The following is a 26,668-nucleotide window of genomic DNA, read 5'->3' as shown; positions in this document are numbered from 1 at the left end:
TCCTGATAGGAAGCACGCATGACGGGTGTTCGAGGTTTTACTGCAAAGTAAACCTCGTTCTGAGAATTACCGTTAGAACTTGATCTGGACAATACCAGCGAAAGGACATGCCTGCCTCATTTTCCCTTTTTCCTTTTCCTTGTCCTTGTCTTTTGCGTCTTGCCTCATGGCTGGGCCTGGGGCAGATGCTACTGACGGGACTCTTCTCCTCGTAGGTTGCGGTTTGCTGCTGGCCACTGGTGAGTATGTCTATGACCCACCACTTTTGCATGGCAATTCCAGGCTCTGGTTGGTGTACGTCTGGAACTACTCTCTGCTTGATCCAACCTGTTGGGTATCTCGCGGTCGACCTAGCATTGCTGACCAGTGATGTATTGTCCATCTCGTACATCTTTCGATGTGTCGAGAGTGCCCGCCACCTCCTTCACTGCGTAGGGTCGTTTGCTAAGTGGCCCTTTACGGTTGGAGTCTATGAGAGGTGGATTAGCAGCAAACCGCTGTAGTCTCGTAATTCTGATCGTAGTGGGGATTTCGTTGCTTGTATCTCAGCAACCGAGTCTCCAATGACCGACTGGCTAATAGTAGCCGGTCGACAACTCCTACCAAAGCCACAGTTTGACCCTAATTCGTAGCATCTCGATCTTGCAGATTTCTGACATGGCAACAAACCAGTAATAGCACCTTCGCAGTATCAACATCTCGGAGCATCTTCGTAATATCAACAAGGACACGATGTGGGGATTTTTGACGTCAGATGTCGATCCTTGCCCGCAATGTCGGCCCAGGACGTGAGGGGAAGACGTCTTGGCCAGGACCCCCTCAATAAACAATTCTAACTGTGCTTGCTTTCTTTTTCAAGAGTGTTGTATTTCCTCATATAACGATATACAATTCATCTCCATCGGTGTTCGATACACAACCGAAATGGCGTTTGCGCGCAGGTTAGCCATTCTCCCAGGCGGGCTAGGTAGGATAGGGTTATCATCAGCATAATCAAGGCCTAATTAACACAGTTTCCATCTACAGGCGGCCTCGGGTCCAGCATAGGCAATAAACTACAACAACAAGGCGCACGCCTCGCAATTCTCTACGCTTCATTCGAATCCGCCCGCCGAGATCAATTACTCGAGGCCGGGTATGGCGGCGACTCCAACGTGAATGACATCCACACCTACGAGTGCGATATCACATCGCCCGAATCAGTCCAATCTGCCTTTTCCTCTTTACACAAGGATCTCGTCGTGCCGGACTCTTCATCTCCAACTGAGGGGGCGTTCCCCAGTATCCTGATCAACACGGCTGGCTACGTCTCCCTAAGCGATATGGAGAGTACACCACCGGAAGAAACGATGAAACATCTTACCACCAACGTCTTTGGGCCGATGCTCTGCTCCCAGGCCTTTGCCAACATGTACTTTGCCGCGTCAAAGACAGCCGAGTCCTCGACTAGCCCCCCGCCTCCCGGGAGAATCGTTAGTATCTCGAGTCAAGCTGCGCATGCTGCGCTGCATCGGCATGGGGCGTATTGTGCTTCCAAGGCAGGGTTGATGGGGTTAACTCGGAGTATGGCTTCGGAATGGGCTGGTCGGGGGATTACTGCGAACACGGTTTCGCCAACGGTCGCGTGGACGGATTTGGGCAGGAAGGCGTGGGGTGAGGAGTCTGTGCGAGAGGCGTTTTTGAAGACGATTCCTGTAGGGAAGTTTGCGCTTCCTGAGGAGGTTGCTGATGCGGTTGTTTTTCTTTGTCAGGTATGTTTGTTCTTTAGAGAGTTGGATGTTGTTGGCTCGTCGTCTAATCTTGATCAGGACTCGAGTGGGATGATTAACGGGGCGGATATTCGCGTTGATGGTGGTTTCACTATCAGGTAATTAGAAATATCGTCGTAGAAGTGCTTGGGTGATTGTCATGGTAGATTTGTATAAAGAGATCAAGAGGGGCTCAGCTTAGAGCTGTATCTTGCATTGTTTTGGATCTTATCAACAGGACAACTCCGCGCTCCGCGGGAATGTCCACACTCTAGATTGCCTTAGATAACGAGTGGGGCATAACACAAGTTTATGTCGTGTCGCATCATCTGTCAGGACCCGAGTCTCTAGATTCAGCTTCAAAGTTAACCAGGATAAGTCTCTCATGCAGTGTAACTTGTCCCTCCCAACCAATTGCATCTTCTTCACCGCGTCAGCCGCCAGTCCCCGTCACCCCGCAATCCGGAGCGGGCGATCTTGATAAGCTCACCCCTCTTCCTTGACTACTTCACTCTTCCAGTATTCCAACTTCCTGGTCAACTTTCACCTCCCCTCTCAAATATCAGCCGTGGCTGGTCCTGGTTTTAGTAAATGGTCTGAAAAGGAGGAGACCTCGAACTGAACCTTGAAAAATGACCGTCCAAACACTACGAGAGGTCTCCGCACACAACCTGCGCACCTTCAAACGCAACTATGTCTCTGAAATCTCCGGATCACTGGGCGACTTGGGCACCTTTCTCCCCATCGCCATTGCCCTAGCCGTAAATGGCACCGTCTCACTAGCCAGCACGTTGATTTTCTCGGGAGTCTACAACATCCTCACGGGTCTATTCTTCGGTATCCCGCTCCCCGTACAACCCATGAAAGCCATCGCCGCGGTCGCGATCGCCCGCAACTTCTCCAATGGTTCCATCGCTGCGGCGGGTATCTTTGTCGGTACCTGCATTCTTATTTTCAGTGTAACGGGCTTGCTACGCTGGTTCGCCAATGTGATCCCTATCCCGGTGATCAAGGGAATTCAAGTTGGCGCGGGCTTGTCCTTGATTATCTCCGCTTGTACCAGCATGCTCCACCCATTGGGTTGGATCGGTCCATCGTGGGCGGATAATCGGATCTGGGCTATCATTGCGTTCCTCGCTTTGATTGTTACCAGTATCTATCGCAAGATTCCGTATGCGCTGGTGTTATTCGTCATTGGGTTGGTCTTTGCGATTATTCGCACCGCGCTGGTGGCTCATCTCCCTGGTTTCAGTATCTGGCATCCCTGGCTGGTCGTGCCGACTCCCCATCAGTGGTGGGTTGGTGCCGTAGATGCGGGGATTGGCCAGATTCCCCTCACGACGCTCAACTCGATCGTGGCTGTCGTTCACTTGGCGAATGATCTACTGCCCAACGTTCAGACTCCTTCTATTACTCATATCGGTCTCAGTGTGGCTGGGATGAATATTCTTGGATGCTGGTTCGGTGCGATGCCCGTCTGTCATGGATCGGGCGGTCTGGCAGCACAGTATCGTTTCGGCGCTCGCTCGGGCGCGAGTGTGGTGTTCCTGGGAGTCCTCAAACTCATCATCGGTCTGCTGTTTGGAGAGACCCTGGTTGATCTTCTCAAGCGTTTCCCGGCTGCGTTCCTCGGCGTTATGGTCATTGCAGCTGGACTGGAGCTCGTGAGTGTTGGCGAGAGCCTCAACACATCTGGCGCTCGAGACCTCAGTCACGCTTCTGGCGTGATAGGTACTGCGGAACAGCATCTGGGCCCCATTTGCACCGACGAGGAGAGAAAGCGTCGCTGGACAGTTATGATGGTGACTGTTGGTCTGTTGGTCGGATTTAAGAATGATGCCATTGGCTTTATCGCTGGCATGCTGTGCAATTGGGCTTACGATATTCCCAAGTGGTGGGAAAAGGCGCGTAACCGTTGGTCACAGGGACGTCTTCGTCTACGATAGATTAAGCTGGCGAGAAGATGGAGATGGTAATACATCTCTTTGAACATATACAGATAGTAGATTCACCACATCTCATCACTTCATGATCAATTTAGCATACCGCCTATATACAGCGAATTCGCTTTACTAGTTCCCACAGAGTCCTCCCATACAAACCTAAAGAACCTCCGAAACCTCCACATCCTCATCCTTGTCAACCTTCGTCCCCGTCTCAGGATTCTCAAACTGCCTCCTCTCATGCGCCGTCCCTCCTTTCCCCGACGGATCAAAATCCACATCCCTCGTAAACTTCCTCCCAGCCGCATCCCTCAACTCCCGATGATGTCGCATCGACTTATCACCAAAATAATGCATATGCTCATCATAAGCACCGGTGTCTACATCAACGACCCTCGTACCAAACGGGACCGCCGCCCCGTCAAACTGCGGTGTCGCACCGCTGCTAAACGAACTTTCCGCATCGAAGGCGGATAACTCGGACGAGCCTTCTTCGTCGAGGTCTGTGATTCGGCGTACGCCGCCGGCCGAGGAGCCGCCTGGACCGGGCAGGGCGAGTTGTTCTTGGCCGGTGCTGTCGTAGCGGTGTTCTTCGACGACGGGGGGTTGGCCGAGGTCTTGTCGGGCTGTGCGGACGATCGTTGTGCCGTCTGCTTCGGTTAGGGAGGTTGTTGAGTAGCGGTGGCCGGTTGTTGTTGGGCCGTTGTCGCCGTTGCGACTTGAGCTGTAGTAGTAGGATGAACTGGTGTACGAGTCGGACATTTTGGATGGGGAGGGTAGTATTATAGATGTCGAGAAGGTGTTAGATTGGGCCCGTTAGGCTTAGATATATTGGAAATGCAATGCAATACGATGCGTTTGGTCGTAAGAATCGTAAGAGTCTAGCACGCGCGAGGGTATAGCAGTCCCAGTCATATATATTTGCTTCGTGGCAAAAGTTGAGGTGCTTCTCCAGGATCGAGGCGAAACTTGACATCATCCCCTGATGCGGCAAGCTAGTTCAATGGCGGAGGCGAAATGAGATTCTGGGGAAGAACCACCGCAATGAACCAGTTAGAGAAGGCAGCTGTTGACACGGGTCTGTTCTTGAATTGATATCGAATCAGCATTGACGGTGCAACGTGCTCGGTCTTTGCATCGGACCTGACTATGGCAAAACACTATACGCCCCTTGAACGTGGAAAGTGGTACCAATCATAGAACTTGCTGGCTGGGCTACATTATTCGCTGTCCATACTCAATGGACAGAAAACCTGTCTTACTATGTTACTCTCCCGTGGAACGAAATGAATGGTTACAGATGAACGCTCAATACGGAATGATAGCCGCGACCCGGACCTGATATCATTCGACCCTGCTACTTCGATTCAAGGCACACCGGTGACCTGAAATGAAAATTAAAATCTAGCTCTTCGATAAAAAACTAATGAGCAATATTTTATCCTGTCATTTAACAAAAATGGCGGACAGAATTACGCAGACATCGGATTTGTACATTACAAAATCATTGCGTCATAGTCTGAAATGTATATCAGGATGGATTATCTCGAGCACCGACAGGGTTGGCTCTATGGATATCGTGGGCCCTTGATGCCTCTGCTGTTATTTTGTTTGGAGAGGCATGCAGTGCCAGGAATAGGAATCTTCATCTATTTAGCCTCGCTGATGGATATTCATCTCGACCTTTGAGAGAGAGAGAGAGAGAGAGAGAGAGAGAGAGAGAGAGAGAGAGAGTGTGTGTGTGTGTGTGTGTGTCTATATATATTTGCTTGGCCATGGCGGTATACCTACATGTCCGCAAGCTTGGCTGAGAGGATGGGGAACTAGGGATAAGTAAGGAGCGCGACTAATTAAATATGTATCTACCTACCTAATCTACGGAAGGATTTAAGAAAACGACTGTTACTACGATGTCTTGTTTTGCTGGAATTGTATAGCGTCTAAACCTAGGCAACAGTGTGAAAACTACATGCCCGGAGGTGAGAACAGGTGTTTGAGGTCACCATCGGGCCAGAGAAAATAATTCCCTTTCCACTCGAGATTAAATCAGAAGATAAATGCAATTAGACAATGGACGTTTATTTGTGTACATAAAAATATAGAATGGTCAAAGTTTACGTTTGTTGTTCATGGCTATTTATCCCGGAATAGCCGCAATGCATAGAGACACTATAACGCCAAGCCCCCGATTTTATCAACATGGAACCGCAAGATAAAATGTTTTTCTAATTGAAAGACAACCCCCTACTCATCACTCTGGTCATCAGACTCGCTCGTCAGCATGCCATCGTCAATCTCCATCTTTCTCATCACGGCATCACCATTGCGACCCTTCTTCTCCGCAGCAAGCCAAGCTTCACGACGCTTGGTTTCGCGCTCTTCCTTCCTAGCTTGACGCTGTACTTTGTCCTGCTGAGCTGCCTCCTGCTTCTCATGCAACTCATTAATGTAATCTTGCAGCTGGGCGAGATCCGAGCGCAACTTCGTAACCTCGCTGGCATTCGCGTGTCGCGCGGTATCGTTCACTGCTACCCTTTTCTTCAGCATGGCTACTTCGGCCTCAAGGTCTGCAACGTGGGTATCCTCCTGCGTGGTTGCCGGGACCGAGGTATCTGCATGGGAGGAACTGGTAGCCGCGACGCGGATGACATCGCTTCCACCTGGTTGACGCAATGCAGCTAGTTCGGCAAGGCCTTCCTCGATCATGGAATCGGGGAAGTATGCATGGGTGAGAGCTTGGGAGAATTGAGAGGGCTTGCGGGATTTTGGTTGTGTTGATGATGCGAGGATGTGTGTGTTGAATGCGTATTCGGCTGGGACTGCGCCAGGCGCATGAGCGGGATCGGCAAAGGAATTGTCAACGCGTGGCTTCACAATTGTATGTATCGTCCGCTTGAGGTCCTGCGAAGAGAGCGGCAGGCCGTTTGGTGGCAGCATGACCAGGTTTGTGACGGGATGCGTATAATCGGCGATGGAGGCTGTGAATTTCCGACGCGCAATATTCCATGATAGAACTTTACCGCTCTCGTGAGCAGACAATAATGTGGTCCCATCGTAGGAGAGGGCGAGGGCCTTGATGGCACCCGAGTCCGCAGAGGGAGGGAGCCATCGATCTTCGGCTGACACCTGAGCTGGTGTAGACTGTAGAGACGGGTCGTGGAGAGGGTTCTGTGCCGAGTTGCTGCGATAAAAGACTATTGATTGTGCGCTTCCATCCTCATATCCGACGTAGAAGGCTCGATCGACCGGGTCCAAAGCCACGCATGTCGCGGAGAACGGAAGAAGATATGTTCGGAGGACTCGTCCAGTCTGATAGTCCCATGCAATTGCGGTATTGTCTTTGGCAGTCGACACGGCGATATTGTGGCGGCCAGCGCTGTGTCCAACGGCAAGAGAGGTGATGGCAGCGCGGTGGTTGGAGAAGGTGCGGATAGGTGCGTTCGAAGGCTGGCGATCCCGGCCTTGGGCGGGCTTGGAGAAGGATAGAATGTTGGGAATGGACCAGACGTGTATGCTGGCGTCGTCAGAGCCAGAAAGAATGAAATTAGAGGTGGGGTCGACGACGATAGAGGTAACGGGCTGAAGGTGAGAAGCTGTGGTAGCCACTTGACGTCCGGTACATGTCTAAAGTCCAGTAGTTCATGTTAGCTGGCCAGACTATGATAGATTATTCCACAAGTAATCCGAAACAAGAGATTGGTCGTACCTCCCATAGGATCAATCGGCCGCCCTCGGTTCCCAACACCAGCACATCTCCATACTTTGCGCCGGCAACCGCAATGCTGCGAATTCGTTCCGGAAAAGGCACTAAAGCCTCCTGGTTTCCCTTTTCGCGACTGTATACATGGACCACAGCCTTGTCTGCCTGGGCGGAGAAGATATGCGACGGGCTTACAGCCAGGCAATTGGTGGTGGTGGAGCTCTTCTTGAAAGTCGATCGCAGCTGAGGGGAAGGCTGGAATTCCTGCAAGCAAATGCCGACATCACGTAGCGTGGCGGTCGGAGTTTTCGCAGAAGACAGCGTCGACGCGACGAATGATTCGGAAAGCATGGAGAATGGGGGTGTAGTGCATGAAGGGGATTGGAGGGTTTAGTAAAAAGAGACAGAGAGAGCTTTCTTCATTCTCCAGCCGCGTCCATTTTTTTTTCTCATTGCGATAAGTCCGATTGATAAGGTGGAGTTTGCACTGTTTGCACTTGACATGTACCTAAGGCAGGTACCTCTACGGTACTTAATATTTCCTCCGCAATGTGATGAGTCCCAAACTCTAGTCGCGACGCGATCTGACAAGATGGGGTTCGGAGGTTACTTTAATTTATTCAATCGTACAGAGAAAGCCATAAAAGTGGAATCTATCATTTTAGCATCCCGAGTTGGACATGTCATTGTTTGGAAAGGGACACGATAAGAAGTGGAAATTAGGGTCAAGCTAGGAAAGTATGAACTAACCGTACTACTGTAGACAATAATTTTACACTTTTACAGTCAACACAGAAGAACCTACGACAGTCACAAGGCTGTGGAAGAAATGAGGCGAATTGTTGAACGAAAGCTTCTTCCTTGGCCGAGCCTATGCAAAGAATTCTCGCCATGGCGAAGCATTTTATATTCAAGTTTCAGACTGCGGCCAGGCATGAGGAGCTCCGATGCAAGGGGCATCCCTTCTCCTGTTGCGACGAGACACAACATGCAATACATCCAATTGGGGCCCGCTCATCAACACCCTGTGGTCGATCCTATAGCCCTTGTCAAGGGCGCTGATTCGCTACGGTCGCTTTTTCCCCCCTCCCTCCATCCCAGTTGTCTCATTCCTGGGCTCCGCTCGACCACCCAACTATGACGGTTTTAAGCGATGAGCGAGGTTCCTTTCCACGTTGACGGGCTCCTGCAGACCCTTGGCTTCTTTGGATGGTAGATCTAGAGCCAATCATGAACCCTCCCCGGCTTAGATCTCACCTCTGGCGGGAATGCAAGGACGGGCGTGAGCTCATTCTCACTATTATTACTATGGCCCGTGCCTGGTGCAAGCTGAGATTCGTGCCGGAGGGGAGGGACCTGGGGAACGGTTTCCTAGAAGAAGGGGGGGGCAACGCTCACTGTCCACCCTGTAATCTGTTCAACTTGCCCGGGGATTCTTGATGACGGGAGTGATGATCTAGTCCTGTCAAGGGGGATTTGCACAGTTTCAATGCCCTGGTGACCCTTCTATCCACCTGGCGACTGGTTCCTTTCGTTCCTTAGCGCCACTCCGGTTGTATAAGGACATTTCAAGCCCCTGCATAGGCAAAGGTTTCGCCTTTGCTTTTGTTTTGATCCCAAAATTCTCTACAACATACGACGGCCTTGATTGTTGCTGTATCACGATCTCATCTGGGTCACTCTTGTGCAACCGCTTTGCTTTTGGGACAGGCTATTCAATTCAACCCGGGACTAGGGCTTGTCATCACCTCACCAAAGAGCCGGGCGCCATGGCCGCCATAGACCGCGGTCCTTCGAAAATGCCCAATAGCGCATGTTTTTCAGCCCGAATGGAAACTCATATACGGAACCAACCATCTAGTCCGTCTTCGCTGAGCCACAATGTCACGGTCATTGGAGACCCCGTTGCGGAGCCCATCCCATCGCCACGCCGGTGGTCACCCACGTATCAACCTCGTCGCAGAACAAGCAGACATTATCCGACATCATTGTCTTTCGTTCCAGCTCCAACATTGCCTCGACCAGAGCTTCATGACCACCATTCGATGTCTCTGCCCCGTCGACCTGCGGATCGAGGACCATCCTGCATCTCGCCCTTTCGATCAGTCCGCAGAATGAAGGAGCCCTTCCAATTGATGTTACCGAGTTCTCCAGTATCAGCTTCGTCGCCTGTATCTGTGTCATGCGATGGTGCACCGCCATTTCCCACTAGGCACACGCCCCAATCTTCCAAGCCGCCGGCCGGCCATGCACTGAGAACGTGGCGATCAGACCAAAACCTAACATCCGCAAGCATGGCTGCATTTGGCCTGCTGCCCAGTCCTCCAATTTCCGAATCCAGGCCGGCAAGTACTGGGCCCGAGGCATCCTACTTTGAGTGTAAAAGCGAGGAAACCCCCGCCGAACCGGACGACGTGGAGAGCACTGAGAGTATCTCAGAGGTTACCAACTGCATAGAAGACGTCAAGCAACAGGACGGCATGGATCATGTGGACGTATCACAATACACGACAGAGGAAACAGCCACTGAAGAAAAGTCACCCTATCAAGCCTACCGTCCTCCAGATCGGCAAGTCAAGTCTCCCGAAAAACGACGAACGGATGTGACGAATGTCCACGAGGCACACTCGAACTTGATTCGACAATGCGAAGAGACACTTGCGTTAACACCGACAAGAGAAAAGCCTGATAAGGAGGAGCCGACGCCAGTTACATCACCTGCCTCTTTACATAGCGCCAAGGCTTCCATGCCTACTACCTCTCCGAGACCGCAACGGCCAAGGGCAACGACTGTCTCGAGTGAAGCCAGTTGGATCCCGAGCAACTTCTCGTATTGTGAGACATGGTTGCAAGGTGTACCACTAGATCCGCTAGATAAAGACGACAACCCCAAAGAATTCAACCGTCGAAAATTCCAGATTATCGAACAAGATCCACCAATGCCGAAACTAGATATCATTCCTGGTGGGCGGACCTTGGACGAGCCTGTGGTAAGTTTCGAATCCACTGAAACCAAATAGTCATTACCTACATTACATACTAACCTTCCGTTCCTTTGACAGAGATTCGCCGTTGCTAGCAAGCCAAGGCTGGTGGACATTTCCCGGCAATCATCACCATCTTTGGGCCCCATGGGCCCGCCACCACCACTTCCTCCTCCCATAGTCCGTCAGACTGTGTGTGTTCCAATGACGCCCGACCAGCGGCAAGAGGAGGTGTCTGCATTTAGTCCAGACACCCCATTGGATACGCCGATGGAGATGTCTGATAGTGGATATGGTACACGCGAATCCGGCTACTCTATGGATAGCTACCAAGATAGCAAGGATGACGATACCTACTCCGATCCAGGTTCATTGACCTCTGACAGTATCACTTCTACTGTTATTGGAGATAGACCTGAATCCACCCTCGGCGAGCGCGAGGCATCCCCACAACCTGAAATTCGATCAGGCAGTGTCAGCCCAAAGGCATCTCCATCGCCACCAAATCACTCTCCGGGTCGAACCTCCCACACTTCGGAAGATGAAAAGTATGAAAAGCAGGCCTCATGGGATCGCCAGTGGACGTTAGATGACCATGAGTGGACTCTAGGCGAGCTTGAACACTCGGTCAAGGATTTCCCTCGCCATATGCTTCGACTTACTTCGCCCGTGATCGTCTTTCTACGGAAGAACGACGAAAAAGCTTTAATACGACCCTTCCGAACTATTTTCCCAACAGTCGCAGAGAATCTGCTCGACTGCCTCTGTGCAGCACTCATTGCCCGCAACTACCTTCTTTCTCTTGCAAAACTACATCGTCGCAAACCCTCTCTTTCATCACGAAACGATGTGTATGCCGTGGACGCAGTCCCAGCAAAAGCATACAGTACTCTAGGAATCCAACTCCCAACCGCCTCACCCGGTCGCATCAAAGATCGCGTCCTGGGCTCACGCAGTACCGAGCTGCGTCAAGATGTCGAACGAATTATCGACAACCTCCTCTTTGCTATTTGTGGCAAATCCGACGATACTCTCAAGTCAGCCATTGAGGTTCTAGCTCAAGTCCTCGAAACCAATGCCTCATATTAATCCTTCCTCGAAATTTCCTGAACCCCCTCGTTGATCCTTCTTTCTCCCTCCATCTCTCCTTTGATGACATGCTACATCTCTCCTTGATCATTTCCTTTCAAGTCTACTTCGCCTTCGCTCGCCTCTCATTCATCCCCCCAGTAATGATTCCCATTCTTCGATTGACTCGAATATTTCCTATGCTGTTATCACCGTCATGCGTTCATTCGTTTTATTTTCATACCCTTGCATTGCGATTCGCTCATTTGGAAGTGTTGCTCTGGTCGTTTGTGGGAAGTGTACAATTAGCTTGGTAGTAGTATAGTAAAGCATAATCATAATGGCTTTCAATTTTTACATTCCGAGGGAAGAAGACGTACCCTATGATCTCTATGTTTATGCACCGGTTACCGCACCCTAAACAAGCTTAAGTGATTGGATCAAGCTTAATCTCGGCGTCGGGTGCTCTCACCGAGACCGGCGGAATAATAATCCCCCGGTCGGGCAATCTTAGTCAGAACGGTTTCCCGCGGGATTCAATCGGCCGCTATCTTTCTTGCGCGGATCTGTTTCTGGATTTCTCGACTCCGACAAATCCTACACATATACACACCTTTACAATGGCAGTACCAACACGGAGTCTACGACACTTGTCGTCTGTGCGAGCGACCCTTTCATCTCCCTCGTCGATCCTCCCCATCGCCCATCGTACCTACGCTACGACGGATGCTTCTTCCGCCACCTCCAACACACCCGAGGGAACTACCCGGCGGCGAGCAACGACCTTCAAGGACAAGCTGAATGCTGGTCCTTCGTTCTCCGATTTCGTCTCTGGGGGCAAAGAAGAGCCCCTCGATCCATCCGAGGCATATGCCCTCAAAACCGCCATGGTCGGACCCGCCGGCCGCAAGAAGGAAATGACTCGTTTGCCCTCGTGGCTGAAGACGCCAATCCCGGACTCGAAGAACTACCAGCGATTGAAGAAGGATCTTCGTGGATTGAACCTGCACACGGTTTGTGAGGAGGCTCGTTGTCCTAATATCTCCGACTGCTGGGGCGGCAGTGATAAGTCGGCTGCCACAGCCACTATCATGCTCATGGGTGATACTTGCACGCGTGGATGCCGCTTCTGCAGCGTCAAGACCAATCGGGCTCCGGCCCCTCTGGACCCGCACGAGCCCGAGAATACTGCGGAGGCGATTTCGCGCTGGGGACTTGGATACGTGGTTTTGACGAGTGTGGACCGAGACGATCTGGCAGACGGTGGAGCGCGCCATTTCGCCGAGACGGTGATCAAGATCAAGCAAAAGGCACCCAACATTCTTGTTGAGTGCTTGACTGGTGACTACTGGGGTAACTTGGACATGGTCGCCCTGGTGGCCCGGTCTGGCCTGGATGTCTATGCTCACAACGTCGAGACCGTCGAGGCTCTTACGCCGCACGTCCGTGATCGCCGTGCCACTTTCCAGCAGTCCCTTCGCGTGCTCGATGCGGCCAAGAAGGCTCGTCCTGACCTTATCACCAAGACTTCGCTCATGCTTGGTTTCGGCGAGACCGATGAGCAGCTCGAGGATGCGCTCCGCCAGCTCCGCGCTGTCAATGTCGACGTTGTCACCTTCGGCCAGTACATGCGCCCCAGCAAGCGTCACATGGCCGTGCATGAATACGTCACGCCCGATCGCTTCGAGTTCTGGCGTAAGCGTGCTCTTGAAATGGGCTTCTTGTACTGCGCCTCGGGCCCTCTGGTTCGCAGCAGTTACAAGGCTGGTGAGGCGTTCATTGAGAATGTCTTGAAGAAGCGCCGTTCCGGAGCTGGAGCTGCCACCGTTGATCAGACTGTGGCTTCGGCTGATGAGGCTGCCAGGTAATCTCTTTCCTATCTCGAAATGAAAAGAAGAAAAGAAAATATGATAATATGCATGGCATGTCAATTCCTTCAACCTTGACACCATTTGTTTGTTTGGTTTATACACCATTCCTCGTTCGGCGTTGATCTTGCATCGGTTTGGTTTGGGGTCTGGGGTTTACTTCTGTCTGATTCAACATTTCAACTGGCCCTGTTCGTTTTGTATCACCACGGCTGGGTTTTCAATCTGTACATTCATGCTGTTGCGACTTTTAGACTACGTGACGTGCTCGTCTTTTATCGAAAACCCCTTCATCTTATACATCATATACCATAAACCGAGTTTCCTTGTGCAATTCATTTCAATTCTTGACTACGTGTCGGTCGTGATCTACGCGCGCTGCTGGGTGTACACCTACACTGCTAGATGGTTCTCTCATCCCCAAAGCAGACTATAAACGCATGAACGCAGCACCGAATCAAACCCCAACTCCTTCTGCTTCGTAATCAATTCAATGACTTCGGGCTGGACGTATATCAAATAGAAATGCAAGTCAGAATGTCCGCGGGGACTAGCGCGTTTTCAAGCCGTCCCAAGCTCCAAATAAGTGGATATCAATGGCCCAATCAGAGCGGCCGTATTGTAATGGGTATTTATGTTTGTGCTGAATGGCACGGGAAGAGTAAAGGCTCGTTGGAGAAGAAGACTATTCACAGAATCGCTTACTCCGTGGCTTTGCCGAGCTCGGAAATGTCCTCGTTGTCCAAGCCCAGCAGGTAGAGGATATCGGTGAGGCTCTCGCCGTTAATGCGAGTGGGGGCTTCGAGCTGAACCTTGGTCTTGGCGCGCCAGGCGACACCCAGGCCTGCTGCGTGAAGCATGAGGAGATCGTTGGCTCCATCGCCGACTGACATGGTCTGAGAGAGAGGGATGTTGTTCTCGGCAGCGATGGATTTGAGGAGAGTGCGCTTTTGGGCGGCATCGATGATGGGCTTGGACTCTACCAGCTTTCCGGTGAGAGTTTGGGTGACCGGATCGATTTCAAGCTAGAAGAGCATTAGAAGGGTCAATCGTTTGCTAGGGTAAGCGCTTCGCTTACGTGGTTGGCAACTGCGTAGTCCAGACCCAGCTGGCCAGCGAGCCACTCAGCAAGAGGCTGGAAGCCGCCACTCAGCACAGCCATCTTAAAGCCCAATGCCTTCAGGGCACGGCACAGCTCCCGGGCACCCTTGGCAATGGTGATGACAGATTTAAGCTTGTCAAACACATCAGCCGGGACGCCCTTGAGCAGACCAACGCGCTCCTTGAGAGACGCCGAAAAGTCGAGTTCGCCATTCATAGCGCGCTCGGTGATTTCCTAGATCAGTATGGTCAGCATATACCCATCAGCTACTATGCCATGGAAACCCACCGAAACCTCCTTCTCTACACCGATAAACTTGGCAATCTCATCAATGACCTCGTTCTCAATCAGAGTGCTGTCCATGTCGAACACTGCCAGCCGCTTATGCCGGCGGAACACGCTCTCCTGCTGCAAAACCACTTCGACATTCCACTCACGCTCGAACCGCCAAATACTCTCATGCTTGCGCAGATCGCTGAACGAGAGGTAAGCCGGGTTCGGCGGCGGGGAGATGGTGACTTCCACCACACGGGGGTGTTCTTCGCGATCCAGGCAGCGGTGCGAGGTGTTTGTGCGCTGATACGGAGTGGGCAGGGACTCGAGAGTTTGGAGGAAATTGGTCAAGCACAGCTGCGAGACGTATGGCCCATAGATGTGGTCCAACGGTTCGGGCTCCGGCGCAGGCGGTTCCCGAGGGATCTTCTCAATATCGACTGACGGAGCTGATCCAGCAGGGATGTGTGGTGAGGGCAGCTTATCACCTGGTTGCAAAGCAGGCGAGGCATCGGGGTGGTAGTGGGGGTGGACGGGATTGGCGGACTTGTAGAAGATGGTTGCGACGATGCGCGGGGTACCCTGGGGGAGTTGGTTGGACTGGTGGTTGAAGATGCTGTGGATGATACCGCTGTCCGTGACACGCTCTGGATCCGGCTTGATTGGGTTGGTCAAGGTAACCTCGTCCAATTGTGCGCTGAGTACCTCTCCAATTGTCTGGTTGATGGGAGGCTTATACTGCTGATGGTCCTGCAGGAAGGAATTGCTTCGCATCTGGCCAAGCGAAGGCCGCTGGCGGGAGGTTGCTGAGTCGGCCATGGCGAAAACTTTACAGGAAGAGAGTCAAGGACCTCCAACGTGAATCACCTCGTTCTTTGGACTGTACAACACTTCAAGACTCTTGCACAAAAAAAGGTTGACGATCGCACGTGGGGGGTCCTGCCCGCAAAGTCACCTGACCTTGACCACGATCACAGCTACTGCTCATGTCACATGACTGGTCACATAATCACCGTGGGGCCACGATCTGGTTCCAGTATGGAAGGGCAACGACAATCGAACCTCCACGCCCAGAGCTCTTCATGATGACGCACATCAACCTACAAGAAAGCTGATTTACGGATCCGGTAACCTCTAGTGATTCCACCGATCTTCTAGAAATCCACTAACATCATTGATTAGAGATCAAATTGCGACCATGCAACAGGAAAGATGCATTGGTCAGCCGCGGAGATCCCCCATATGCTGGGAGGAGTGCACGCCCTTCTTTTCTTAGCCCAATGGATTTATCAGCCAGTTGAACAAAGCCTTATTGCCTGGACGCTATACTCTTCATAGCTAGTCGAAGCTCCGAGAATGCCAGCGATTATCGGATTTACAAGGCAACCTTACAGCAAAATGGCTGGTTCGGGGTGCGCACACGGACCAACTGCGCATTAATGGCGTGCTCAAAGGCGGTCAACAAAATTGCGTGATTGCGTCCCTGCAAGCCCGGCAGAATTTGACGGCACTGGAGCCGGATGAGAAATGCCAGGCACGAATCTCCGAGATGATGTCGTGCTCAATAATCCACTTGCTCTTCTTTTATATTCCTGCAATCGTCAACTTGGTCTCCCTCTCCACGCCTTCTTCATCTGCCTCCAAAACGCCACCTTGTGGTGTTAAAAGTCCTGTATCCTTTTTGACTCGTGCTTTGCCATCCATCCTTGCATATCATATTTCCCCCTCAATCTTCACACAATGCCAGCCAAGAACTATTCCTCCGACCTGGACAATGGCATCGATTCCAGGGATGCCAACACCGAGTCTGGCTATGTCAGTGGTGGCTCCAGTGACGATTATGTCCCTGAGATCGTCTTCACCAAGCCTCACCTTCAGTTCCTGAACCGTCAACTGCAATTCCTCGAGCCTCAAGGTATGTTTGATATTGCTTTTTCTTCCATCCTGGAACCCCGCTTTTGCCGGAAGATCAGGGTCTGACTCGAATACCCCCCTTTTTTATATACAGATATCCTGAGATGGTGCATCACATCACTGCCTCACCTGTTCCAGACCACTGCCTTTGGCATGACTGGTCTCGTCACCCTGGACATGCTATCCAAGTTGGATGTGCCCCGACCCCAGATGGTCGACCTCATCTTCCTCGACACTCTTCACCACTTCCCAGAGACCCTGTCTCTTGTGGACAAGGTCCGGAAGCGTTACCCTCTTAACAACGTGCACGTGTACAAGCCTCTCGGCGCTGACACTGCCGCTGAGTTTGAGTCCAAGTATGGCTCCCGTCTTTGGGAGGTGGATGACCAGCTCTACGACTGGGTCGCCAAGGTTGAGCCTGCCCAGCGTGCCTACCGTGAGATGAATGTCCACGCCGTTCTCACTGGCCGTCGTCGTAGCCAGGGTGGCAAGCGTGGTGACCTCGACGTCATCGAGGTCGACGAGGCTGGTCTCATCAAGATTAACCCCATGGCCAACTGGTCTTTCGATCAAGTCAAGGCCTACGTTAAGGAGCACAACGTCCCCTACAACGAGCTCCTCGACCGTGGCTACAAGAGCGTTGGTGACTGGCACTCGACTCAGCCCGTCGCTGACAACGAGGATGAGCGTTCTGGTCGCTGGAAGGGCCAGCAGAAGACTGAGTGCGGTATCCACAACCCCCGCTCCAAGTACGCTCAGTACTTGATGGAGATGGAACGCAAGCGTCAGGAAGAGGCTTTGACTCAGGCACTGCAGTCATCACTGGCCTCTGCTGCTCAGTGATCTGTTGTCCTTGTCTTGCGTCTTTTCCATACTTCGTTTTGCATACCCTCCTCGGCGTTCTCTGGATGATACCTGTTTCCCCCCACCTTCGATTGTTCCTTTAGCGATTTTCCTTCCCCCCAGACATCAATGATTCTTCCCTTGGGGTTGTAAACCCCTCTGGACAAAAATAGGGTGGTCGGAGATCTACATCTCTGACCCCCTACCAACCCAACTCCCCCTCACCTATTCTTGTCATCTGTGTGATTCTGTACATAGGGAGTTGGACTTTACTCCACGATAATGACCTTTCCATGATAGAACAAAAAGCACAATATTATCATTGCATCATGATTTCAATACCTCCTATGTGTTCAGTGTCCTTCGTAAAATAAGATGCCTTGGTCTGCGGATCGGAAGCAGCGGAAGGGTGTGCACGTGACTCTCTAGCCCTAACGATCCAGGGACGGGTTTCGAACGAGTTGAACAAGCTTTCTTGATCACAAACATTCTTAATTTGTATGTATAATAATCAGATTGAAATTTATATAATAATGACCAAGAAAACATTCACATTGGTTGGCGATACCCGCCCTCCTTCGCTCGCCTCGTAGCTCTGTCTTTCCAATCGGGTGGGTAGACGGGTACAACGATGCCATTGAGTAGCGAGAGTTTGTACCATCAATCTCATGGCATCCATGTTCAACCCCATATTCATACTGCAGGAAGAACCCACGTAGTAACAGACTCGCTGGGGATATTCCCACTCCACTCCTGCCCACTCTGCGTCGACAACGTAACATAAACATCATTGCTAAAAGTATTCTCAATAACCACCGAGCGCGTCCCATCAGGATTCACCGACGCAACAGACTGAATACCACCACCATTAGAGTAAGTATAACTGCCACTCCCATTCAACACAATCGCACCGGGCGGCATAAACTTGCTAAACTGCGCAATCATGTAGTAGGCCGGGTTAAACGTATAACTGTCCCCATTGATCGTGACCAAGCCCTGGCAGGTACCGCAGCCACCGCTGGAAAGGTGAGGTCCGTCAGAGCTGTCGGTGCCCAGGGTCCAGGCTGTGACGCCGGCTGCCCAGTTCTGCAGGGGTCCCATGGTGAAGTCGGCTGCTTGGTTCCAGGTTCCGGCTGGAGTCCAGCATTCGGTCATGTATTGTTTGACGGAGGGGTTTGTTTGGTGGAATTCAGTTAGTACGCTCCAGTCAACATTGGAGGCGTAGCAGTGCCATGCGACGGAGTCGACGTATTGTCCGGCGCCGTTGATGACGGTCTGTGGGTAGGATGGTACGTCTTTGGGAATGTTAGATTGAGATCACGGTTTGTGTGTATGGACTTGACTTACCGGTGTTGTGGTCGTAGGCCCAGATATCTGTGTTCAAACCGGCGTTGGCAATGGCAGGGCCGATGTAGTTTTGAATGAGCTGGGCTGATTCGTCTGCGTAGACATACATGGTCGGATAGCCGGACTGGCTATTCAAGGGCTCATTCTGGATGGTGATTGCATCAATAGGAGCACCGAGGTTCGCGTACGCTTGGATGTATTTCACGAAGTAGTTCGCGAATGCACTGGCGTATCCTGAGGTTCCCGTGCCCCCGCTCAAGTATCCATCGTTCAAGTTGTTGTTAGTCGTAGTCCCGTCGATAACACCATTCAACTTCATCCAGCCGGGTGCACTCCAGGGAGATCCAAATATCTTCAGATTAGACTGCAATGACTTCATCGTAGCCAGCATTTTTGCCATCGCAGTACCGCGATCTCCCAAGTTGAAGCTTGACAGGGAAGGGTCTGCAGAACCTCCATTATCATCGTATGTGTATGCAGGGTCACCAGATAGATCTGATGCTCCGATAGTATGACGCATCAAACTGAAGTCGGCACCAGAGCTGGTCATCAAATCCTGAAGAAGGGTCTGGAGATTGGAACTGGATAGTGTATTGAAAGAGGTCACCGTGGCATCGGTGACTGCCGCGCCAAAGCCGACAATGGTCTGCTTGTGACCAGAGCTTGTATCATCAATGCTGAGTTTCCAGGTTGACTCTGATCCTGGGCTGCCGCTGCCTTGAACAGGGGCTGCGATGGAAGAGAGCTTGTAATTCCCGGCAGAGTTGGAGCTGTAAGCTGATGCCGAGCCAGCTCGCTTCTCTGGTGCCGCATGGCTGAGAGCAGCAAGGCTGAGGAGTGTCCAGGTAGCGTATACCATCGTGAAATTGTTCACAACGAGCTCGGTAGAGTGGAAGATGCTCTGTTGAGAAGATATGTTCCATCATCCAAGGTCGGCACAGGTATGGCCTTATATACCCCGCGAGAGTTGCGCTTACAATAAGCAATGCACACCGATGCCGTCGCACTCAGCTAGCAACTCAGCTAGAGTGGATACCATGAACGATATCGGTTTCCCAATTAACACCATCATTCAGCCGGCATTCTAATGATCCACGCCAAACCCCGGTGTTAGAATCGGCGGGCATATTTCCCTCCAGGGAATAGCGTCGCAGCGATCCTTCACCCCCGCAATTTCCCGTAACCTGACGATACTACTGCGAGCGGGATCAATAGCCACCCAGAATCCAAAGCTTCTATTTTACACTCGGAGATGAGTTGCCGCGGATCTAGTTCGATTGTTCTACCCGACAATCCGCGAACATTCTACTGCAACCCGAATAGGGAATTGGTCAACGGGTACCTCGCTCTCGTATTGGGCGCGGGCGCCATTCTCTAGGATCACTAAGCTGAGGATCACTAAGCTGACTTTCTTCATGCAAGCACTAGTTTTCTGCAGGAATAATGCTATCGGCAATTGCTAGTGGAAGGCTGACTTTTTTTCTCGACCTGGATGAGCGGAGAACCCTGCAAAGCTAATTCCTTACGGCAGCACAGAGACCACGTCAGTCTGGGGGTACCTCGCTCATCCTACTTTGGCAAAGCGTCAACATCCGCTTCTATGCTACCTGAATATCCCCACAGTAGCGACATTAGTGGTGGGGTAGACTTACATCTTGTTAAATCCCAGATACTGATGTGTGCCTCACCATGATTGGAAGTCTACCCAGCTGTCGCAGACTCTCTCGGAGTGCAATTTGGGTATACAGTCGGTTAAACCTTCTCTCGAATTCCAGAAACATATTCAATCATCGCCTCCAATCGGTGAATTTCATTGGCTCTAAAATTTGATCTACAATTCTTGGCTATGCTGCTAAGCTTTGTCTGCGTCTCCGCCGTTCCTCTAATTTGAATAGCCTAGCCATGCTGTTCAACATTCGGTCTATATCGAGGTCTCCATACTTTCAAAGTTGAATATTCCAAAGCGGTGTGCATCCGTGCACTATTAAGATAGGATATTTTGGAGAAAACCATAAGGAGATGGGTGTCAGAGTCATCAGTAAGCAGGACGACGAGGCAATATGCCGAAGAGAGACTCCACTACACACAGAGAACCCTCTGCAAATTTAAGGAAGCCTAATGGCCTTGAGTTTCAGAATTTTTCCGTACTGACCGCCGTCTGTATCGGGTATGCGAGCCTCCAATGACACAGTTCAGATTTGCTTGTTCCAAGTTGCTCTTGAGCAGGAGCTTTTCTGGTTGTATTAAGCACCCGCGTATGGATTCTGGGCAGATTGGGATTCAGGGTGCCAAAACCTTACTATTGACCAATCGAAGATGTGGTTCATATTGGAGGGTTCGAGGTTTGGGCTGATTGGAGCGGCTTGGGAACCTCAGTTGTTCGAACGATTGTATGGAAGTTTTGGATTAGACTCCGATCAAGGTCAATCACCGGAAGGCTAAACGAATATACTTCCAAAGCTCAACTAGTAGAATCATATCTCATTAGCCATGTTTATAAACTTTCAGATAACCAAACTCAAGACAAGTATCGTCGCAAAGATAGCCTCATGCCAACCGGAGATTTTGCTACTCACGTCGTCATTGTTCAAGGGAATCCTCTGCCTATTATATTGAAGGCATGCTGCTGTATTGCTTGCCATGATTGCAACTCGTTATAACTACGATTGGAAAGCGAGTCATTGAGATATGGTCCTATCCTCGTCCAGCAGCCTCGGTGGGAAGATTTCCGAGGTTTTCAACACACAGCAGTCTTTTCGTAGGACTTCAACCCATTGGTCAAGTCTTCAGCATGCTTGGCTCCGTGGCAGTATGTTCTCCTCTGTGCTTGCCGTAGAATTTTGATGTTCAAAGGACTGTCTGTAGCTGATGTAGTTAGCTTTTTGAATAAACTGTTGAAAGGTCTGAGGTATAGAGGGCTGTGGATATCTCAACGTCACCTGTAGTTGATTCAAGGCGAATCGCAGCACTCCCATATAGCATATGGCATTCGAGTCCTGGTCTATCAGCTTTGATGATAGTAGTTCCTGAGATTGAAGCTGAGTCTGGACTTGTTTCTCCAGGCTGCTAGTTCAATAGAAGCATCCAGCAACGTCTTTGGTGGTCATGTTTGTTCCTTCAAGGCAATCACCGTGGAGACTGGCCAAGACACGAGAAATCGTGAAGGCACCAACGCAAACATTCCCAATTTGGAAGAGTCGTAGCCTGTTTGAAGGAGATTTCCATCCTCGTTTAGCCTCCATCCATCCTCGACTTCTTCTGTCCTGTCCTGCCCGCTCATCTCCTCTCCCACCATCCTTCTCCCATCTCTCTACCATCTCCATCTTTTTTCCAAGCATCATTTTTCCACATCAGTTCCCACATCTGAACATTCATTCACGATCATTCAAGCTATCCCAGCCATGGATCGATCCAATACTGGGCAGCCTCCCTCTGGCAGCCAGCTGCCGGGCATCCCAGATGATCAAGTCGGTACCGCAGACCTTGATGGACAAGACTACCCGTGGCAGCGCCAGACCACCAGCTCGAATCCGAACACCCAGACCACCCACGCCCACCCTCATCCCCATGCGCATCCGATGCAAATGGAGCCCCATGTCCCGACTGGAAACCAGCGAGGATATTCCGACTTCCATGACTCGCCTACTTCGGTTGCTCCCGCACCCCCAACCCCTCAGGTCTATGACAACGTCCCATATCAAACCGTCACTCCGAACTACGCTCAATACCCTCAGTACCCTCAGTACCCTCAAATCCCTCAGCAGGCATATGGCAACGGCGCCCTGCCTCCTGGAACCTGGGTTTTCCTTCCTTACAATCACGGTCAAAATCAACTGCCTCCCATCACCTCGCTGAACTTCGCCCCCTTCTCCACCGGTGCTTGGAACGCAGGAAACCCCCATGGTCCTCAGGTGCCACAGGCTATGTATTACGGTTCCTCCCCATCGCAAATGACCCAGCCATCGCCATTCCTGCCACCTCTTCCGGGTTTCATGTCCCATTCCTATGGCCAGCAGCCTGCCCATAGCCAGCAGCATATCGATCAACTGGCCGCCAACTCGCCTCAGGTTCAGCCCGAAGAACCGACAGAGCAGGAGGAAGACGATGACAAGTTCAAGCCCCTCTGCGAATTCTCCCAACCCTGCAGCATGAGTCCCAGCCCGGATGGCCTCCACTTCAGAAAGATTGTTTCCCACCTCTTTGGCAGAAACAAGGCATCCACAAAGCTATTCCCCGAGTCAGTTTGGGTCTATTATTGCAGAAAACATTACCAGCGGGCCAGATATCGCGCTGAGCAATGGCCCTTCAATCAGTGTGAGCTGTTGCTGCAGTCCTTGGACCGCATGGAAGAATGGGGGTACGTCCTGAGCTTTGAGCTCCGACTTCGTCGCCGCGAGGCCCTGCGAACTGATGGACAGGGTGAGAGACCCGCTCCGAGTGGTCTTCTCCAGAACGGCCGCAGACACCCAACCGCCATCACTGCTCCCGTCCCTGACTGGCTCCAGCGGGAGGTCGGCGCCGGCAATTCGTTCAATGACATTCGCGACATCGTCAGGCGCATCGAGGCCTACCTCACCAGCATCCAGAAACAAGAGGACGCCAAGCGAGAGAGCCGGACCAAGGCCAACGCTGTAGGCAACCTCACCAAGGATGAGAAGAAGGTCGCCCAAAATGCGGCGTACCGGGAGCGCAACAGCCTCGTTCGCTTCCCCGACATTGAAATCCTGCCAACCTTCCACCCGGACGTGTTGGAGGATGCCAAGCGGCGGTCGGCTCAGAAGAAGAGCGGCCAACAGGCGGAGCAGGCGGATGAAGGCGGAGTTGAGGGCGGAGTTAAGGACGACGTCGGTGAAGAAGAGGGGGAGTACCTGAGTGAAGACGGCGAGGACCTCGTCGCCGAGGCGGCTAACCAACTCCAACGCCGCAAGAAACTGCACCTGAAGGTGGGTGGTCGAATCTCTTCCCGGGGTTCGATCAAGAAGCCCGCCAAGAAGGAGGAGTAGTTGGCCTTGGCTGGCCATGGCGTCCATAAAAACGCCATGTACAATTGACAATGTCTAGAGTAGCTGTCTGTGTTTACCTCGAAGTCAGTTATCACCTAGATACTGAATGATTGATTGAGTAATTGTTGATTTTCGTTTGCCTTACGTAAATTCCGAAAATTATGACTTCCGTGTACAGATTTGAAATATTCAGCTCTATTAACAGTTACCTCTTATGGCCTCCTCGCGGTGGAAGTGCATAATTCTGCAGACTCGTCCACATGATGGCGCAGTTGGTCACCACCGGAATCCACTGGGTTCGTGGGTGCCGGGCGCCTACGAACGCCTCTCGAACCAAACTAGGCTTTATTCTGTCTAGCCTCAAGAAATAAAAAACAGAGGCGTCTCCCTCTCAGCTTTTGCACATTAATAAGGTACTGTACGCTTCCGCTATATTCAGTCCAATTTACAATTTGTGTGACATGTCTGGACGAAGATTGAACTGCCTGCAGTGGTATTCTACGGTGGATGACGTGCCATAGAGAATCTGCGCTTCCCGGCAGGAGTAAGCCTATCGCTTGCGATTGTTTACTGTACGAATGTCTTGTGTGACATTCAGCAAGCCACGAGAATACCTTTAGTGCTTTTTTCAGCCCGTGTGGGTTTCGCGTCCCCTTCCACTTCGAGGGCTCAGGTCGCTTGTAACTTATAAGATACCTATTGCCCCTCCGCCATGTCTGCATTCTTTGATTTCCATAACTAATCCACTGCTGAGCGACTTTCGCTACATTCTCTACCAGCCAGACTATGTCTACCCCGATACCCCAACCGCCCGGCATTCCCATCCTAGGGAACATCTTCAATGTCAATCCCAATGAGACATGGAACTCACTGATCAAACTCGCCAAGGAATACGGCCCAATCTTCAAGGTTAAAGCATTAGGCAAGCAAATCGTCTTCATCGGCAGTGTGGAACTCCTCGAGGAAATATGCGACCAGCAACGATTCCGAAAATGCGTCACGGGTCCTATTGTCGAGATGCGCCGTTGCGCAAATGACTGTCTGTTCACTGCATACGACATCGAATCGAGCTGGGGCATCGCACATAGGATCATGATACCCTTTGTCACAGAGTCCGGCACGGATGCTTGTTTTGACGACATGGCGACCGTTATCCAAGACTTGACCCGCAAATGGACGACGACCGTCAAGCAGCCAGTGTTGATTACGGATGACCTGGATCGTCTACTTATGGCCTCTTGCATGCAGTGTTTCTTCAATCAGCGGGTCGAAGTCCTCCAAGGCCCAGATCCCGCTATCATCCCTGCTCTGGAGCGCATCACGATGGAAGCAATGAAACGGCCTAATCGTCTGGGTCTCGTGAATTGGCTTTTCTATGCACGCGGCTTTGAGAATGATATCAAGATCATGCGTGATTTTGCGAGTGGGATTATCAAGAGACGCAAGGAGACGCCGGAAGAATCGCGCAAAGATCTTCTAGATGCAATCCTGAACAATACGGATCTGGAGACTGGGAAACAACTCAGCGATAGAGAGGCCGTGGACGAGGTCGTGACTATGTTCATTGGCGCCGCCACCAGCTCTAATCTCGTCTCGTACGCCCTGTACTATCTCCTGGAGAATCCCGACGCGCGAGACAAAGCATGCGCGGAGATCGACTCGATCATCGGCTCCGATGAGAAGATCCAACTCGACAAGCTCAAGGAGCTTAAATACTGCGAAGCCATCATCCTAGAATCTCTCCGTCTATCAGCCGTCGCTCCGGGCTTCAACATCGAACCTATCCCCACGGGAGACAAAAGCCCCGTCTTCCTGGCAGGAGGCAAATACGAAATCCCACACGACCAAACGATGATCACAATCTTGCATTCGGTCAACCGCGACCCTGCCGTCTTCGAAGACCCGGAAATCTTCAATCCAGAGCGTATGCTCGGCGAGAGATTGGAGAATCTCCCCAGCGGAGCGAAGAAGGGCTTTGGGAACGGTAAACGCCAGTGCTATGGGAAGGCGTGGGCGTGGCGCTGGTCTGTTTTCACTCTTGCGAGTATTTTGAAGGATGTTTCGTTCGAGTTCCAGGATCCGGATTATAAACTTGCTTCGAATGGGGCGTTTAGTGTGAAGCCGTTGAATTTTTATGGTCTGGTTAGTCCGCGGACTAGGTGAGTCGAGAAGGTTCGGGGATGGGGGGGGGGTTTCTTTGTTGTCAAGTTATGTGTAAGGAGGAAAGGAATAAGTTTCTATTCAATGGGCTTTCTTACCTTTGAACAAAGAATGGTGTCCAGTTCAATAACTATCCAAAGAATCTTGTTCAAAGAAAGACTGCTTACTCGCTCAACCCCCCTCGAGTCAAAGGAGCATTATAAAGCCATCCACTGCAATAACACTCTTCCTCCTCGTCCCTGCAGAAATAACTACATACCAAACCTCTTCGGAAGGCCTCAAATACCAAGTCATCGTCCCATCAACACTTTCCACATCTCGAATCCCCAATTTCCCTTTCACAATGCACCTCCTCGCCCAATTCATCCAGCTACGCTACGAACTCATCGGAAACCTCACGTCATGGGTAAACAACACATACTACGTCCCACCCGACGCAATGGCATCTGTCATGGACCAGGCAGTCCAAGATATTGGGGTATATCAATCGTCGTTGGGGGATAGTTACTTCTACATCAAGTGCAATGAGATTAAGCAAATCTTGTGCTTTGCGAGTTTTGAGCTGAGAAGGCAGCGGATATTTACTCGGGATGTTGCGCGGGCTATGGATGATGCTGTTGGGAGACTGAGACAGATTCAGATTAGTTGATGCCATTCATGTGGTCAATGAAACGTTTACTGATGGTGAGGGTCCAGCTTGATGGTTGCAGTGAAC

General features: G+C 51.4%; 13 protein-coding genes across 13 annotated transcripts; 9 read left to right on the top strand and 4 right to left on the bottom strand.

Moving 5' to 3' along the window:
* Positions 1-924: 924 nt before the first annotated feature.
* On the top strand, positions 925-1,871 carry N7496_004657 (putative short-chain dehydrogenase/reductase; the record flags this gene model as incomplete). Its single annotated transcript, XM_056697586.1, has 3 exons — positions 925-967; positions 1,027-1,751; positions 1,809-1,871. The coding sequence occupies 3 exons, from the start codon at positions 925-927 to the stop codon at positions 1,869-1,871; spliced, it is 831 nt and encodes a 276-aa protein (XP_056556111.1).
* Positions 1,872-2,380: 509 nt separating this feature from the next.
* Positions 2,381-3,694, top strand: N7496_004656 (putative sulfate/molybdate transporter; the record flags this gene model as incomplete). The annotated part of the gene is made up of 1 exon (XM_056697585.1): positions 2,381-3,694. The coding sequence occupies one exon, from the start codon at positions 2,381-2,383 to the stop codon at positions 3,692-3,694; it is 1,314 nt and encodes a 437-aa protein (XP_056556110.1).
* A 156-nt stretch (positions 3,695-3,850) lies between these two features.
* Positions 3,851-4,453, bottom strand: N7496_004655 (uncharacterized protein; the record flags this gene model as incomplete). Its single annotated transcript, XM_056697584.1, has 1 exon — positions 3,851-4,453. One exon carries the CDS (start codon positions 4,451-4,453, stop codon positions 3,851-3,853), a length of 603 nt encoding a protein of 200 aa, XP_056556109.1.
* A 1,482-nt stretch (positions 4,454-5,935) lies between these two features.
* N7496_004654 (putative ribosomal assembly complex component Ipi3) lies at positions 5,936-7,742 on the bottom strand (the record flags this gene model as incomplete). The annotated part of the gene is made up of 2 exons (XM_056697583.1): positions 5,936-7,315; positions 7,398-7,742. 2 exons carry the CDS (start codon positions 7,740-7,742, stop codon positions 5,936-5,938), a joined length of 1,725 nt encoding a protein of 574 aa, XP_056556108.1.
* Positions 7,743-9,272: 1,530 nt separating this feature from the next.
* Positions 9,273-9,509, top strand: N7496_004653 (uncharacterized protein; the record flags this gene model as incomplete). Its single annotated transcript, XM_056697582.1, has 1 exon — positions 9,273-9,509. One exon carries the CDS (start codon positions 9,273-9,275, stop codon positions 9,507-9,509), a length of 237 nt encoding a protein of 78 aa, XP_056556107.1.
* A 176-nt stretch (positions 9,510-9,685) lies between these two features.
* N7496_004652 (uncharacterized protein) lies at positions 9,686-11,464 on the top strand (the record flags this gene model as incomplete). Its single annotated transcript, XM_056697581.1, has 2 exons — positions 9,686-10,381; positions 10,454-11,464. The coding sequence occupies 2 exons, from the start codon at positions 9,686-9,688 to the stop codon at positions 11,462-11,464; spliced, it is 1,707 nt and encodes a 568-aa protein (XP_056556106.1).
* Positions 11,465-12,063: 599 nt separating this feature from the next.
* On the top strand, positions 12,064-13,311 carry N7496_004651 (lipoate synthase; the record flags this gene model as incomplete). Its single annotated transcript, XM_056697580.1, has 1 exon — positions 12,064-13,311. One exon carries the CDS (start codon positions 12,064-12,066, stop codon positions 13,309-13,311), a length of 1,248 nt encoding a protein of 415 aa, XP_056556105.1.
* A 701-nt stretch (positions 13,312-14,012) lies between these two features.
* On the bottom strand, positions 14,013-15,505 carry N7496_004650 (phosphoserine phosphatase SerB; the record flags this gene model as incomplete). Its single annotated transcript, XM_056697579.1, has 3 exons — positions 14,013-14,336; positions 14,390-14,647; positions 14,702-15,505. 3 exons carry the CDS (start codon positions 15,503-15,505, stop codon positions 14,013-14,015), a joined length of 1,386 nt encoding a protein of 461 aa, XP_056556104.1.
* A 921-nt stretch (positions 15,506-16,426) lies between these two features.
* Positions 16,427-17,443, top strand: met16 (phosphoadenylyl-sulfate reductase (thioredoxin); the record flags this gene model as incomplete). Its single annotated transcript, XM_056697578.1, has 2 exons — positions 16,427-16,601; positions 16,695-17,443. 2 exons carry the CDS (start codon positions 16,427-16,429, stop codon positions 17,441-17,443), a joined length of 924 nt encoding a protein of 307 aa, XP_056556103.1.
* Positions 17,444-18,136: 693 nt separating this feature from the next.
* Positions 18,137-19,649, bottom strand: N7496_004648 (glycoside hydrolase family 30 protein; the record flags this gene model as incomplete). Its single annotated transcript, XM_056697577.1, has 2 exons — positions 18,137-18,738; positions 18,791-19,649. 2 exons carry the CDS (start codon positions 19,647-19,649, stop codon positions 18,137-18,139), a joined length of 1,461 nt encoding a protein of 486 aa, XP_056556102.1.
* A 2,542-nt stretch (positions 19,650-22,191) lies between these two features.
* N7496_004647 (putative pathogenicity factor) lies at positions 22,192-23,793 on the top strand (the record flags this gene model as incomplete). The annotated part of the gene is made up of 1 exon (XM_056697576.1): positions 22,192-23,793. The coding sequence occupies one exon, from the start codon at positions 22,192-22,194 to the stop codon at positions 23,791-23,793; it is 1,602 nt and encodes a 533-aa protein (XP_056556101.1).
* A 786-nt stretch (positions 23,794-24,579) lies between these two features.
* Positions 24,580-25,956, top strand: N7496_004646 (uncharacterized protein; the record flags this gene model as incomplete). Its single annotated transcript, XM_056697575.1, has 1 exon — positions 24,580-25,956. One exon carries the CDS (start codon positions 24,580-24,582, stop codon positions 25,954-25,956), a length of 1,377 nt encoding a protein of 458 aa, XP_056556100.1.
* A 340-nt stretch (positions 25,957-26,296) lies between these two features.
* Positions 26,297-26,602, top strand: N7496_004645 (uncharacterized protein; the record flags this gene model as incomplete). The annotated part of the gene is made up of 1 exon (XM_056697574.1): positions 26,297-26,602. The coding sequence occupies one exon, from the start codon at positions 26,297-26,299 to the stop codon at positions 26,600-26,602; it is 306 nt and encodes a 101-aa protein (XP_056556099.1).
* Between the last annotated feature and the right edge of the window lie 66 nt (positions 26,603-26,668).

The sequence above is a fragment of the Penicillium cataractarum genome, assembly GCF_028827025.1.
Source record: "Penicillium cataractarum strain IBT 29864 chromosome Unknown utg000004l, whole genome shotgun sequence".
NCBI lineage: Eukaryota > Fungi > Ascomycota > Eurotiomycetes > Eurotiales > Aspergillaceae > Penicillium > Penicillium cataractarum.
Note: the sequence above shows the minus strand (reverse complement) of the source record. Positions and strands in the feature narration are given on the sequence as shown.